The 17,152-nt window shown below is 41.3% G+C and overlaps 1 protein-coding gene across 1 annotated transcript in view; it reads left to right on the top strand.

Moving 5' to 3' along the window:
* The window catches only part of CNBD1 (cyclic nucleotide binding domain containing 1), a 131,449-nt gene extending 130,492 nt beyond the window's left edge, over positions 1 to 957 (top strand). The window contains exons 12-13 of the mRNA XM_035125618.2: positions 485 to 544; positions 823 to 957. Of these exons, the coding sequence (XP_034981509.2) occupies positions 485 to 544; positions 823 to 957 (195 nt within the window). The remainder of the gene's footprint in view (positions 1 to 484; positions 545 to 822) is intronic.
* The last annotated feature ends 16,195 nt before the right edge of the window (positions 958 to 17,152 follow it).

The following is a 17,152-nucleotide window of genomic DNA, read 5'->3' as shown; positions in this document are numbered from 1 at the left end:
TAATTTAGGGCTATAATTAATGTATTCATTAGTTACATGCAGTTTTCATTTGTGTATCTTAGTACAGGGTCTTTGCCTCCTACAAATGAAAACCAACTTGGTTTGTGTGTGTGTGTGTGTGTGTGTATGTGTATGTGTATGTATATATGCATATCTGACTGAGTGAAAGAGACAGTTGTTCAAAAAAGCTGGGTGGTTCTGAGAGAAACATATGCCAATGTTTTGATAGTAGCCTCCTTATGCAGGGAACACTATTCTTCTTATTTGAGAACAGTTATTGAATCCTAATGTGTCCTGCAGTGATAATATTCCATGACATGTTGTTTAGAAATGAGGTATTTTATGTAAAATCATATAAATTAAATCATGAAGTCTTGGAGGGATTATAAAATTAGGTAGTTCTTGAAGTTAGGCCACCAAAGGCTAGATAATTGAAAAAACATTGGGTTTAAACTATTCACCATTGTTCTCTCTTTCTTTGCAGGATGATCTCAAGTTTAAATATATTAAAAAAGAGACACAAAAGGAATGGGAGCATACAAAGGTAATAAAATAATGGAGAACATTTTGAACAGCCTTGGGAAGGAAAACATTGCATTGATTACTCCTAATAGGACACTGGGTTTTTTAAGGTTAAATAATTTCCATCAGTTGCAGTCCACTGTTCAAACAATATGAATCAATAAATGCTGTTTCTTGCTTACTGAAGTGAATGGAGTTACTGGAACCATCCTGTGAGTAGCCTATATTATGATTGCTTACTAGATATTGAAGTCCTGGTTGTTAGGTTTTAATATCCAATATTTTTCTCCCTATTATCAGGATATCATATTGAAAGATGCATTGTTCTATAATGGCATTTGTCCTGGTGTCGGAAAATGGAAACACAAACATCTGATTTCCAATTGGCGTGAGAAAAAGAATCAAGAGGATGCCCACATTTCTACCTATAGATGATTTCTGTAAAACAACATGGATATTCAGTGTAAACTAACAGTTTAGCCATTGCTTATTTCCTCCCTCCACTCTTCTGTTGTCCTTGTGGCTTTTTTCAAAATTACTTCTGTTTCCTATTCACTCCTGTCAATAGCCCAGTGTGCTACTGTTATTCATTTCTTTGTGGTATCCTTTCCTTTATCCATCTCCTCTTGATTTCTGTATTATAAAACCATTTAATGTTCCCATTTCAGTTCATTTTTAATAATAATAACAGTAGGAAAGCTTATTCCGTTTAGAATAATTTAGTTATCCTGAAAAATACTGTGGAAAATGTCAGGGTCAACAGCTTTCTGGATCACCATTCCCCATATTTAATTAAACTGGGTTTTCTTATTTTTTAAAACACACACACACACACACACACACACACACACACACACACACGTAAAGAAAAAATGGACTAAGACCCTAAACATAAAATTATGTTGGTATGTAGTGAAATGAATTTGTTTTACGAGTTAATTGATTTATTTAATTAAGAACATTAAGGAGCCTGCTGGATCAGGCCAATGGCCCATCTAGTCCAGTATCCTGTTCTCACAGCAGATGACCAGATGCCTATAGGAAACTCAGAGGCAAGATTTAAGCACAAGATCACTCTAACCCAGGCATCCCCAAACTGCGGCCCTCCAGATGTTTTGGCCTACAACTCCCATGATCCCTAGCTAACAGGACCAGTGGTTAGGGATGATGGGAATTGTAGTCCAAAATATCTGGAGGGCCGAAGTTTGGGGATGCCTGCTCTAACCCTTCAATGGTTTTCAGTAAGTGGCATTCTGAAGCACTGACACATCCAGCTGTGGATGGGGATCATAGTCATCATGGCTAGTAGCTATTGATAGCCTTCTCCTCCATGAATTTATCCAATCCTCTTTTTTTAAAAAAAATCCATCTAGGTTGGTGAACAGTTATGTCCATCAATTTCAACGGGCCTCTTCTGAGTAAAACTTAATTGAATACCACCCAGTAAAAGCACAAACAGATTTTTACAGAATGCTTGTAAATTATGTGACTTTGGGTATATATCTATTATCTCACATCATTAACTGTTGGTAGTTGAGGTGCGTCAACACGGTGTGATATTATGTCACACATGGTCTTAAATAGGTATTATGTACACAATGAGATAGAAACACAAAGCAATACCAGGTCTGTGTCTCCCAGATGAGCCACCCCACATGTAATCCCTCAGATCCCTCTGTAATTCTGACTTAATTCCTTTCTGACCTCAAAGACTGTGACTAGACACTTGTGGTATGAACAAAACAGAGTCCACTGAGCTCTCATGCCTCTCACGTCTGTGGTAGAAATCATACAGAGCTCCCATTTATGTGTTTGTCTTGGAAGTGGCTGCAAGCCAGGGAGATGCTTGGAATACCAAAAAACAAGATCCTCCTTTCTCCATGTGACTTTGATTCTGGCACAAAGGATCACCTGGAGGAGCACATTTTGACTCCTATGAACAGTGCACACATCCCTACCCCAAGTTTCTATGGGAAGAATAGTACTTTTTGGATCCACTGTGATTTATGAGAAGCACCATAGAGCGAATGAATGTACTGATTTATCCATTTAATTCTATATCCAGGGATGGGATTGCACAAAGAAAGAAGCTTGTTTTCAGATAGATAGATAGATAGATAGATAGATAGATAGATAGATGATAGATAGAATGTGTTCTAGCCAGGCTTCTTCTTTTTCCCTCCTTCCATGCCCACCAAAAGCTCCAGGCCCTGCCCACCAGTGGTGGTGGTAGCTAAAGGTTCGGAAGGCAGTGCATATGCGTGACAGCCATGTGCCTGTGCTGTAGGCGCCGCTGAAGCCTTGCCCTGTTGCAGAGCTGGGAAGGGCAAGGGGATAAAACATTGATGCTTTCCATTTCCATCTAATCAGCCTATTCTTAGGAACTGGGCACAGGGGATGTGGGAGGGAATAGTTGAATCATAGAGTTGGAAGGGACCATGAGGGTCATTGCAATATCTGGAAGAGAAAGCAAAGGTGCCAGTACCGCGAACTGTTGAGTAACACCAGGGAAAAAAGCACTGGTTCTAGCCATTAATCATGCTTCTGCTACATTTACACATTATAATTTGCACGCTCATATAACCCCTGTTCTAAAAGAGCTGCATTGGCTGCCAGTTCATTTCAGGACCTAATTCAAGGTATTATGGCCCTAAGGTCCTGTCTAAACATTCAAATTTGGGGCATATTTAGTGGATGGGTTCCCCTCTCTGAAACATAAAATAGTTTTTGATGTGGACATTCCATGTAGAGGTCCATACTACTTGTGATTTTCCCCAATTTATGTGATCTCCTTTGCTCTCTTTTTGAGAGAGAGAAAGGGAGTGAAGAATGATTGAAGTCAGATCTTGACATGGAAACGGCCTCAACTCATCTCATATGATGCTCATGGTGGGGACAGGATGAGCAAATGGACAGGTAACTGTAAACCAGGCATAGACATTCTCCACAGCTAGAGATAAGGAGGAGCTGCAAGTGTCTCGAGGAGGGATAGAGACTTAGTTCAAAAAGAAAAGAAGTCAGAGTCTGGGACACCTACCAAGGGCACCACTGGATGCCCTTACAGGAACCATGGTGCCTAGGGGTACCAGACTGGTGACCCCTTGTGTACATATGCACCCTCTTCTCAAGTCTGAAGGGCACATGCTTATAAGATTCAGTGTTATGTTCCTTTGACTCATTCAGCTTTCCCTATTAACTTGAACATAAAATCAATGTAACAAGCAAAGATAAAACTGCCAGTGTTGCAAAAAATGGGAGGACTTCAAGCCACAAACTGTGCCCAATATTCTTTCCATTACAGTGGAACCTCGGTTTATGAACACCTCGGTTTATGAATTTTCGGTTTATGAACGCAGCGGACCCATCTGGAACAGATTAATTCATTTTACATTACTTTCAATGGGAAAGTTTGCTTCAGTTTATGAACGCTTCAGTTTATGAACAGACTTCCGGAACCAATTACACCCATGCTTCAGTTTATGAATGCTTCAGTTTAAGTACTCCGCGGACCCGTCTGGAACGGATTAATCCACTTTCCATTACTTTCAATGGGAAAGTTTGCTTCAGTTTATGAACGCTTACTCCGCAGACCGTCTGGAACGGATTAATTCACTTTCCATTACTTTCAATGGGAAATAAAAAAATTCCTTCAGTAGCACCTTAAAGACCAACTAAGTTTATATTTTGGTATGAGCTTTCGTGTGCATGCACACTTCTTCAGATACACTAGAAACAGAAGTGTCAGACCCTATATATATACAGAGGGTGGTGGCGGTGGGTGGGAATGGGAGATGGGCTGATGGGAGTGGTAAACCTGTAGATGGGTGTTAATGGCTGCTGATGGCTGCAATTAGTCCTGGGCTGAGGTGCTAAAGAAAGCTTGATCATGCATAATGAGATAAGAATCCGATATTCCCATTCCCACCCACCCCCACCACCCTCTGTATATATATAGGGTCTGACACTTCTGTTTCTAGTGTATCTGAAGAAGTGTGCATGCATACGAAAGCTCATACCAAAATAAAAACTTAGTTGGTCTTTAAGGTGCTACTGAAGGAATTTTTTTATTTTGCTTCGACTCAGACCAACACGGCTACCTACCTGTAACTTTCAATGGGAAAGTTCACTTCAGTTTATGAACGCTTCAGTTTATGAACAGACTTCCGGAACCAATTGTGTTCATAAACCGAGGTACCACTGTACAAGCAAGAAGAATGAGCGAGGTAAGCAAAAGTAGCAACAGAGTAGACATCTATTGCACATCTATTACCTAATAGGGGGGGAAATCATTTCCTTGGTATATGGAAAGTGGTAAATAAGCTGTGCTTTAAAGAAGGAATGATCCTTATAAAACAAAACAAAACAAGAATGAATACAAAATAAAAAAAATCCTTCAGTAGCACCTTAAAGACCAACTAAGTTTTTATTTTGGTATGAGCTTTCGTGTGCATGCACACTTCTTCAGATACCTGAAGAAGTGGTATCTGAAGAAGTGGTATCTGAAGAAGTGTGCATGCATACGAAAGCTCATACCAAAATAAAAACTTAGTTGGTCTTTAAGGTGCTACTGAAGGAATTTTTTTATTTTGCTTCGACTCAGACCAACACGGCTACCTACCTGTAACAAGAATGAATACAGTTCACATTCAAGCATGCCATGAGTTGGATCTTCAACATGCTTTTGGAAAGGGGTAAAGACATTTCCTTCTGATGAGTCCATCAAACCAGCTTGGATAATAATTAGCATATTTTCATTATTGTTTGGATCCTGGTGTGTTAGCAGAGGCATTTGAATAATACAGACAGAATCCAGAGAGAGCATCCTAATAAAAAATTAGTGAATAAAGGGGGATTATACAACTTAAACACAACACACACACACACACACACACACACACACACACACAGGGAGGGGGACTCTTTGAAAGGCCATGTCGAGACCATGATTCAACTTAACATTTACAAGAAAACTCCCCCATGACTAGATAGCCTATGAGAGTGTGTGCTGCTTCACTAAAGATCATATCCTCTTCCCTGGTTGCTTTGCAACACCTGCACCTGCCCCCTCTTGGCTAATTGACTTACTGACAACAGAGTTAACCCTTGAATTACAAACTGAATGATCTCTACTGCTGCACTTACAGCATGTTGAAGGTGACTTAACTTTGAAAAAAAGGTAGAGGCTTGGCTCAGGTAGCATTGAAAAACAAAAGACCCCACTGTTGCAAAAAAGGTGAAATCCTAGATGCACTAATGGGATGCAAGATCATCCTGCATTGCAGTGTCCATATTTCCAACCTTGATGAATTCTTTGCTATGTGGATTAGAACTTTTCCTCTTTAAACCCAATTGATTAGACATCATTATGCTTTACTTTAGCCACAGAAGGCTTGAGGATTACTACACTTCCTCCATGCATAATTTTGAAAGTAAATCAATTGTGGGGACAACACTTGCCCAACTGTGGCTTGTGTTTCTACTATCATTTTGTAAGACCCCCCCCCAAAAAAAAACCTCCAGCTTTTGGCAGTCTTAAGAGTTTCTTCCTCTAATTGTAAAGAAACTAGACCAAAGCTTTTTGCCTGTTGGAGAGATGCACTGAGTTTCCTTTCCATCTCAGATTCTGGTGAATCTTGGTTTTGTATTTTCTTTCTTATCGTCTTGGTTATTAAGAGAGTCTGTTAACACAGAGGCACTATGATGAGGCCAGGCCAGACAAATTATTTGAACTGCTTTGTGACCATTCAAAGTCCAGCTATTTTTAAACGGTGGGAATTAAATTCTGAATATTTTGTTTCCATCCAATTGCTGGTCAGAAAGTCTTCACAACAGTAACTACTGGATCATGGTAACAGTCTATCCTGTCCCCCGCCCCTGCAACTTACCTTAGCTGAAATAACATATAATCAACATATAATTAAAGTAGCCAGAGGGCAATTTCTTAACTTGGAGTACAGTTTTAGCTTTCTTTCAAAATCTCTATCACATCATTTATATAGAAATTAAATAACCGGGGGGGGGGGGGGATAGGTAAAAGGGATATGTGCCTCACACTTTTATTGGCCTTAAAGTAGGGGTAGACAATGTGGTGCCTTCTTGATGTTGCTGGGTGGACTACAACTTTGTAGTCATCTATGGTTATTGGTCCACCACAACCAAAAGTCTAGCTTTTCATGTTTCCCCAGTGTTTTCCATGGAATGCTGCAGAAGCCAATGATGTGATCAGTGCATTTATTCCCCAGTGTGATTCAAATGATGGTGCCCATAGTCCCAGAGAGCTTTCCTTGCTTTCTGTCCATTATTCATTGCATGAGATGGCCACCCTATGTACTTAATTTCCATCAGTTTCCATAAGCTATTCAACAGGGAGGTCCGTATCTTTTCACACATTGCAGTGAAATATTTGAGACTAAATTAAACACAATCTCCCTTAAAGAGACAATGAAAGACCCTGAAGAGGGGTGCTGAAAATTACCAGTAACAAAAGGTGTTTTTCAACCAAAGTATAAATGAAATAAAAATCACCAGAGTGATTTCAGCTCATCCATATTAAAGGTCGTATGCGTACGACACAAGTGGCATAGGTAATCCAAGAAACTACTTCTTTGAATAATCGGACAATAAAAAGCGACATGATCTCCGGCAGGCTAGGGACAAAGGTGAGATCTGTTTCCTAGTTCTGCTGGATCTCTCAGCGGCTTTTGGGGGGCACTGTCATACATGGCTCCTTCCTCCTGGGCCATGTTCAGAAAGTGGTGGTGGGGATGAGTGTTCAGACCCCTGGGCTCTCACTTGTGGGGTGCCTCAGGGTTCTGTCCTCTCCCCCATGCTTTTTAACATCTACATGCACCTGCTGGCAGAGATCAACACGGGGTTTGGGCTGGGTGTTCATCAGTATGCGGATGATACCCAGTTCTACCTCTCTTTCAAATCAGAACCAGTGAAGGGAGTGAAGGCCCTGTGTGAGTGCCTGGAGGCGGTTGGAAGATGGATGGAGGCTAACAGATTGAGGATGAATCCTGACAAGACAGAAGTACTGTTCGTGGGGGACAGGAGGAGGGCAGGTGTGGAGGATTCCCTGGTTCTGAATGGGGTAACTGTGCCCCTGAAGGACCAGGTGCGCAGCCTGGGAGTCATTTTGGACTCATAGCTGTCCATGGAGGCACAGGTCAATTCTGTGTCCAGGGCAGCTGTATCAGCTGCATCTGGTACGCAGGCTGAGACCCTACCTGCCCACAGACTGTCTTGCCAGAGTGGTGCATGCTCTAGTTATCTCCCGCTTGGACTACTGCAATGCGCTCTACGTGGGGCTACCTTTGAAGGTGACTCGGAAACTACAACTAATCCAGAATGCGGCAGCTAGACTGGTGACTGGGAGCGGCCGCCGAGACCACATAACACCGGTCTTGAAAGATCTACATTGGCTCCCCAGTACGTTTCCGAATACAATTCAAAGTGTTGGTGTTGACCTTTAAAGCCCTAAATGGCCTCGGTCCTGTATACCTGAAGGAGCTTCTCCACCTCCATCATTCTGCCCGGACACTGAGGTCCACGACCGAAGAACTTCTGGCATTTCCCTCGTTGTGAGGAGCCAAGTTGCAGGGAACTAGGCAGAGGGCCTTCTCGGTGGTGGCGTCTGCCCTGTGGAACACCCTCCCAACAGAGGTCAAAGAGAACAAAAATTACCAGACCTTTAGAAGGCATCTCCTGGCAGCCCTGTTTAGGGAAACTTTTAATGTTTGATGGATTTCTGTATTTTAATGTTTTGTTGGAAGCCGCCCAGAGTGGCTGGGGGAACCCGACCAGATGGGCGGGGTATAAATAATAAAGTATTATTATTATTATTATAATGCATATAATGTTGAAAATGTAACCACTAAATAAAACAAGTGGTTCTGAAATTATCATTCTATGGGTCTTCTCAACTCTTCTCAAAATGACATCTAATCTCGGAAGCTTTTATATAACAGAACCTTTTTTATTTGCACCATCTCATAATCTTTACGGGCTAGAGATTGCTAGGCTGAAATTGATTGCTGATTTAATACCATATTATGCATTTATTTCATTTGTAAAGGCAAAAGTATGTTTTAATAATCTATAGTGCTGTATTCATATCTTTCTGAATTCATATCTTGTTTGCAGAATGGAACAGGGTATCATACATTAATTTATGCTGTGAGACAGTGCTGTTAGGAAATGGCATAGATGTGAGTCATGTTAATGCAGAAGAAACTGTAATAGGGATGTAAATAAAATGCCTTGTAGCAAGGCCATGTATTACAGTTAAATTAATAGACATCAACTCCCATTAATTCCATTGGCTCAATAGAGATGCAACATAAAATTGTTTTGTTACATGACAGATAATGTTTCAGAGTATAGAACATCAATTCTAAGATGTTCAAAACCATCAATATATACATAAGCCTGTTGCTAAGTTCTCTTGGTTTGTCACACTGGTATGTGACAAAGAAACAGAACCAAGTTAGTGTATGAGATGAAAATTCTCTTTGCAACTTTCCTCTGTTCAGAACAGGAGAAAGACTGGGTGTCAAATCCTGGCATCCAGTGAAATATGGGAATGTTTAAGGGGGCTTGTGCACTGTGGATTTTTGAGGGGGAATTTACTGAGCTTTTTGTGGTCACCATTGAAGATACTTGGGCTTCCAAGTGCCATGTCGGTGACTCCTGACCTATGTCATTGAGTTCCATGGTATAAAATAATATGGGGCATCATTAAAAGAGGGAACAAAAGCAGTCTGAGACAAAAAAAGCATTTTTAAAAAATTGCAAGTAATTTTGCAAAGGATTAATGCATATGTGGATATATATGAGAGAATGAGTCAGATTCAAGCCCTATGCTGTATTATATTTCTGCAGCATAGTTTTATATTCAGACTTACATATTTTTATATGTATACATTTTTGTATCTACCTACTGGTATGTGCTTTAGGTTACTTTAGGAAATTTGTCTATTTATTTATTTATTTCATTTGTAGCCCACCCTTTAATCACAGAGAGGCTTATGAAAATCAGTATTAAGATGGTCCCTGCTGACAGGGAGACGCACAGAATGAAGAAAAACACTATAGTACATCTGCACCAGCTCAACCAGACACCTTCATCTGCCCCAGCTGCAGCAAGACATGTCTCTCCCATGTCAGTCTCTACAGCCACAGCAGGTGCTGTAACTCTCCAACAGTTTGACTTCACCCCCAAAGGTGTACTCCTCCACTGTCTCCTGAGACAGACGGATGCCAAGCAACTCAAGGAAAAAGGAATTCCTATATGCACATACTCTTTCTGTAGTATTATATATGGTCGTACTTGGAAGTTGAATGGAATCCGTTCCGGAAGTCCGTTCGACTTCCAAAACATTTGGAAACCAAAGCACGGCTTCTGGTTGGCTGCAGGAAGCCAATCGGACGTTTGGCTTCTAAAAATAGTTCACAAACTGGAACAATATCAACTATCTTCTGGAGGAGCTTCCTAAAAGTGCTCTCTGTGAAGTCAGTTAAAACCCTTCCGGGTTTGGGCCGTTCTGGAGCCAAAATGTCTGACTGGCAAGGCGTTCGAGATCCAAGGTACGATTGTATATAATACAGCATATAATGTGTGAGAATTGTTCATGTTTTTAGTAGAATGGAGATTAAAGAGTAAAATGGGAATTAGAAATTAAAATGGGAATTAGAATCTGTGCAGATAAGCTCCACATGAAGATTTCCAAAAGAATCCCATACCTACGCCAATAATCTAACAAGCCATGTTGAAGAAAAGTGGAGAAGAAAAAGCATGTGTTGATAGGCTGTGGGACCAACACCGAGGAAGTATAAGGCTCAGAAAGTCCAAGCTCATGCTGAATCATGATGGGGGCATGGCTAACCCACCTTTCTGAAGAAGTATCATTGCTAAAAGAAAAAACCTGCTCATGATGCTTGCCTGAACAACAGTGCCTTGCAGCACTTCTGGAAGATCCTCAAGAGAAGCTTTGAATTTCTTAGATCTTGGGTGGAAGAGAGTTCCCAAGCTGGTTATCAGGCATCAAGAATACCTCTCTGCACTTCTAACTCCTCCCTTGCTGTTTTAACTGACTTCACAGAGAGCACTTTTAGGAAGCTCCTCCAGAAGATAGTTGATATTATTATTATGTCTGTTCGCCCAGAAACTTACTGTGTTTCTGATTGTAAAGACATTGCGACAGCAGGTCTCTTCCATTAGCTGCTGATTGCAGATTTGACTCCTCCTAGTTTGCAACGTATAGAGAATGCATAAAACAGACCCGAGCAAAAATTGTGCATATCCCCAAAGAAGCAAAGCAATTGCTTCCTGAGGAATTTGGCTGAATGCAATGCCGAGAAGGGCAAGATACAGTATAAATGAAAACTTCAGATCGAAAAAGTGTATATGACTGGATTATACTCCATCAGATATCCCAAATCCTTCATAGTCACCATGACGCCAGTACAATGCATCTGGCCTAAACTTCATTATAAACAACTGATATGATGTGAAATCCATCCTGCAAAACAGATTATATTGCATTCCCTTTAGATAAGCGCAGTGTAACATCAGAGGTAATGAGACACAGCAGGAGTTCCATTCTGTAATAGGTATGTCAATAGCTAGACCTATTGCCCAATTTCTACAAAGGCCTTGGTCCCAAGAGGAGATTTATTACAGATTTCTATAAATACCCACCAATTCCAAACCGTTAAATGACAGAGAAGTCCAAGTAATATTATTCTCTGGTTTGTACAAATGTAAGGCTGCCCAAAGGTGCTCAGCTAATGGCAGCTATGTTTGTATAGAAACCAAGCGAAGAAGAAACAGAATTGAGAGACTGATAAAATGCTCATCTGCAAAAAGAGTGTGATTCTTATGCATCACTAAATTGATTTTCAAGAGGTGTTTGGGAAAAATCTGTAATGTTTCCTCAAATACCCCCCAAATCCTTTTGGAGGGGGGATGGCAGGGAGGGGGAGCCTCTACTGCTGTTCACACAAGCCCAACTTGCTATTGCTTGAGTAACCTTTTCTTTTAACCCAGGCTCCTTCCTCCTAGCAACAGTGACATCATCATGCAGCTAATCAGAGTTGGCCGCATGACAAAGTCAAACACAAAGAAGGAAGGGGACCCAAAACAGCTGCAAACAGTTCACAGGACAGAAAACACAGCTGCAAGGAGTGTTATGCTCCCAGCCCATTTTGAATGTGTCTTTACCAAGGAAACTGATACTTTTTCAAAGTAAGGAAAGTGATTAGGGAAATTTATCACAATTCTGTAACTTGACATGGTCTCACTTCCTCACAAGCAAATCAAAGTGAATGCTCATGAGACAGCTGATATAATACAACCTCCACGGAAACTTTGTGCAAACAAATGAAGATGAATGCTCAATAAACGGGCTGTCTGGACACAACCTCAGCTTCAGTGCTGGTTACAAAGGAGGAGGTTGCACTAAATGTGTGTAAGAGAGCATAATCACATGAATGTTCTCTGAGAAGAAGGATTGATGGTAAAACCACTCTAAGAATTATACCTCTGTGACAGGAATAGGAGCTTCCTAACCACCCCAGTGCCCTTTAGAAACTATAATTCCCAGGATCCTTTTGGGGAAGCCATGATTGTTTAAAGTGACATGATACTGCTTTAAATATATCCTGCAGATGGGGGCCTTAGTCCCCCCATAAAAACCCCCTCAAAAAAACAGCCAGGTCTCCTCCTGATCCTTACAGCTCTGGGAGCCATTGCAGCATTTCCCCAACCATTAATAGGAAGGAAAGTATTGGGAGCTTTGAGGCTATGTAAACTGTTTGTGTGACTATCTCCACCATCTTAAGTTTGTTTACTCTAGCCATAGAATACGGAGTTTTTGAAATTCACTTCTCCAAAGGAATAGGCACTTCTACCAATAATCTTGAGTGATGATTTGGCATTCATGTAGACATGAAATTTCTTGGAAAGCTGCCTACCCATAAATGTGTGCCTTTTGGGGGGGGGGAAGGCTCACATTACTATCTCTTCATTTCCACAAGTGCCCAGATGTCAATAAAAATGAGCTCCAGGGAGAAGGAGAAAGGGAAAACATTGTTTCAAACTGATAAGAATTTCATAAATTATGGAGGCATGAAAAAGCCTTGGACATAAATCCATAAGTTTTAGTCTTATCATAAAAACACCTTACTTTCCAGATTCACTATGGATAGATCATAAGCTGTCTGCTTTCAGTTGTTCCGTTGCAAGCAAACATATCCATAATAGCAAAGTAAAGTAACAGTTAAAAACGATTTGGCACTTTTACCATCATCCCACAGTGCTTTAGGGCTTAAGAATAGTTGCTGTTTTCACTGATTCTCCTCATGCCTTGAAGGTCAATTGTGTCTTGGTACATAATACATCAACCTGAAGAAAACACTGTGTCTTCTAATTGCTTATTTTAAAGCCTACTGTGAAAAAACACAGGTTAAACATATTGTCACAGAAGAGGAAATTGATGTGTTGCTTGGCAAACAGGGACAGCTCCAGCTAAGGTGTAAAATCTCCTGTGGGGTTTAGTCCTCTCATATGTCTGATATCTCTCAGCTGCCAGCAAACATCCGTGTGGGATGTAATGGAATATTGGAGGGTTTGGGAGTTAATTTCAACAAATGGCTGAGTGCAAAGGAAAGTTTTATGATGAAACTGGCGGGGATAAAAAGGCACTGGTAGGGTTCATTAGCCTTAAGGACCAGAAGTTATAATCACATTTCACCTCCAGGGATCCCCAACTGTTTCACTCCTCATTTGTAAAGGCGTTCTATTCTCATCACAGGCATTGATGGTAGGGAGAAAACAATACACATTTCTGTTGGTAGAAGAATAGCACTGAGACTAAGAGTTTGAATTTGCAAATTCCTACATGACCTGATCTGCAGCTCTTGGAATAATGAGATGACCCTCCCCACCCCCAATATTTCTCACATCCTTGAATGTTCATCACAATCTTGTATCAAACTACTTATTTAGATGCATATTTTCAAATGAATAATACACATTTGTCAACAAATAAAGGAGTATTCTAACAGCACGATTCTAACAGGCTGCCTGAACTGTTTCCATCCCAGCTGGTGGGCATAACAACTGTAGCTAAGAACTGGTGCCTGAGTGTGTTTCCCCCTCCTTTCTCCCCCTCCCTCTTTCCTTGCGTGCCATGTCTTTTAGATAGTCTCTGCTCTCAGATTTACAATCATGCTATGGTTTGTAAGCATTTGCCTGAGCACATGAGGGTTAAAACTGTATAGACAAAGGCAGTGTGTGGATGCAAGCCCTGCACCCAATTGTCTCCACATGTGAAGGCTCCTCTCATGCCTTGCATGTGATGTTCTGAAGGGGGCTTCTATGCGCATTTGGGTGAACACGCTTAGAACATGCTTTGTGTGCCTTATCCAAATGTTCCTCCACACAGTTTCAACCTTCCTTTTTCAGCCAAATGCCTGACGTAGGCTCAGTGCTATATTTATGGTGGTGCAGGTGGTTCTCTAGCAGAAGGGCACTGAGTCAAGGGGGCACAAAATTGAGAAAATTCAAAATTGAGAAGATCCGATTGGAGGTGCCAAATGTTGACCTCGCACAGGGTGCCATGTTGTGAAAGAATACTAAATTCTCTGCCTGGTAGGCTAAATTTGTCTGCAGATATATAACAGGGTGCACTTAACTTTCAAGATGACTGATTAAAATTGAACCTCATAAGCTAATCAACCAATCCAAATGGATAGCTCAGTCGGTAGAGCATGAGACTCTTAATCTCAGGGTTGTGGGTTTGAGTCCCGCATTGAGCAAAAGATTCCTGCATTGCAATTCTATAAGCCAATCAACCAAGCTGCTTGATCTACTACCAGTAGTTAAGCTGAATAGAGCTTGCAGCCCTAATTGCAATGATTGTGTACAAACACTTGTGACTATATCCAAGGAAAACCATGTCCCTACCATTAGTCAAAATGTGGCAGCTGTTCCAAGCAGCAGATGCCAAGGCCATCCACGATCCACCCCCCCCATTTCCCTCCAACTCCCCTAAGCTAACCTGTTCTGCACCTCCTATCCTAGCACAATACCCTCTGGTACGGTGGAAGAACCTGCCCCATCAACAATGATGAAGTGAGACTCAATTGCAGCATCTTGCCCTTCACCTCAGGCAGCAAAATCTCTTGAACCTGCCCATGTTAAGTGAGCACAACTCAGGGATAAGTGCCTTTGGTTATTTCCAGGTAAGCCCTGAGTGGCATATGGCAGCTTGCCTCCAGGGCAATCTAGCAGAAGGACATTTCATTCCTCCAGTGAGTGCATCAATACTTGCTTATCGAGAGAGCGGGCATTTCTAAATATGTGCATGGCATGGTAACGATCCACTGCACATATACCAGCAAACAAAAGCAATCCACCCACATCCTCTTAAAGTACATGGCGAAACTGAATCATCTATCAGACAGATCAATTAAGCATAAGACTGTCTGACAGAATAAGCTTCTTGGCCCGCTCCAAACTCTCATGATAGTAAGACAAGCACAAAATAGTGGGGTCATTTCACTTCTGCTGCTTTAGTGTTCACTTAAAAAAAGAAGAGGATAAATGCCTCTGAAATACCGGAGACGGAGAGAAAAATCCATCCTCAAATGCTAAAGAACAACCTGGTCAAATGGGTACTTTGAAACCTTTGCTGGCCATGCATCAACCTAACAAGCTTGTTTTTGTAGCAAAAAGCCATGCATTTTTACCTTGAGGAGTTCCCCCTCCTGATAGAATTGAATTGCTTCATTTCAATTTCCTTTTTTAAACAACCCAAATGGCATGGATTGGCATACAATGCAGACAGCCTCTCTGAAGGGAAAATAGCTTTCTGTTGCCAGGTCACAAGTCCCTATTCAGAAATCTAATGTTCTGCTTTAGACTCATTCAAAAATCTTGTTTACCAGCTTTGCCTTTCTTAAGTGCTTGAGTGCTACAACATTTACTGGCAATTTGGGTATGGAGGGTGTCTGTCTGTCTATCCATCCATCCATCCACTCTCTCTCTCTCTCTCTCTCTCTCTCTCTCTCTCTCTCTCTCACACACACACACACACACACACACACACACACGAGTACACAACTATTGCGTTGCAAATATATTAGATTTTTTTTGAACTAGATCTTACAAAAATCACATTTTAGCTTGGGTCAAATCTTGATCTCACATTCTGGTTAACTAAAGCACAGCTAATTTAGCCCACTTTTACTAAGCCTTAGCTCCTGCAAAGCCATGTTACTGCTCTTTGTATGGACACTTACTCATATTTTCTCTTGAGCCCATTGCATATCTGTTTTCTCCTCCTTCATAAGAAGGGGCTAAAATTCTTCAATACCCAGAGCCAACATGCCCATGAGGCAGACTGGGGTAGCTGCCTTCGGCAGTGGAAGCCCCAGAGGTCGTGCCCCTGCTGGTGCCCCGCCCACCCCGCCCCTGTCAAATTGACGCTAGCAGTGGTAGTGGTTTCCGGAGTGATCTCATCAAGATGTCATGTGTTCCATGAGATCTTGCCGTGAGAGCTCTGTGAGATCTTGCCGGAACTTGCTATTGTCAACATCACTGCATGGACACTACCACACAACACAAGTAAGAGAGAGGTTTTGCAGAGGCAGGGTAGGCTGTTACCTTCCTGTTTCACCTCAGGCAGTGAAATGTGACACACCACCTCTGCCAATACCTTTTATGCTTTCACATCTGCAGGGGAAGCCCAATTATTGGTCCCCAGTTGCTTTGTGCAGCAACTCAGGGCAGGGCCTTCTCTGGGGCAGCACCCTGCTTGTGGAATTCCCTCCTGTGAAACAGCACTTTGCTCCCTTGTTGGTGATTTTTCAGCATCACCTAATGATAGATCTTTGGGCTTTTCAGGGTTGAAAGTGATTCTGTGCGTTAAACTTGTCGTTCTTTGTCTCCTCCTGTGTCATAAAAATTATGTGTTCAAACAATTTTAGGTATACAGTTTTACATATTTTAAATTCATTGTTTTAATGTGTTATTTGTTGCAAACCACTCTGGGTGCCCACATGAGGAAGGACAGTCTAGAAATAAGATGATGAAGGTAACTGACGTGTTCGTGCTTAAATTCCAGTTTAGCATAGTAGCTAACAGAATGAACTGTGATTTAGGAAGGTCCCACTTCAAATCTTGCATCATCCAAGGTTGGGGGTGATGGATAATTTCAATGGAAATAGAAGCAGAAATTTCTGATGTTCACTTACATGTTCCATGTCCCGATTGGGAAGCAATCCAGTGAATATGATCAGTATTCACTATTGTTTTCCAGCAACAAACAATAGGTAATTGATTACCTTTCTTTTCATTTGTATCACATTTCTTTTGCATGGAAATGAATGACCTTTGCATTGAATCAAGGGTGTGGAATAACATGACAGTAATGTAATTAATTATGTAAACTTGTGCCACAGTGGACAGTGAGACAAACAACATAGTTTTTGTTGGAAGCTGAACTGCAGCAGAATGGAAACAGTGCTGTATGCAATAAGCATGCTCTGGAACAGAAACAGATGCTTTCTTATGTCTTCTTATGTCCTCTGGGTTTTGGAAAGCTTGATTTACACATTGGAGGGG

The sequence above is a fragment of the Zootoca vivipara genome, chromosome 8, assembly GCF_963506605.1.
Source record: "Zootoca vivipara chromosome 8, rZooViv1.1, whole genome shotgun sequence".
NCBI lineage: Eukaryota > Metazoa > Chordata > Lepidosauria > Squamata > Lacertidae > Zootoca > Zootoca vivipara.
The sequence above is the reverse complement of the archived record's forward strand: the minus strand, read 5'-3'. Positions and strand labels throughout refer to the sequence as shown.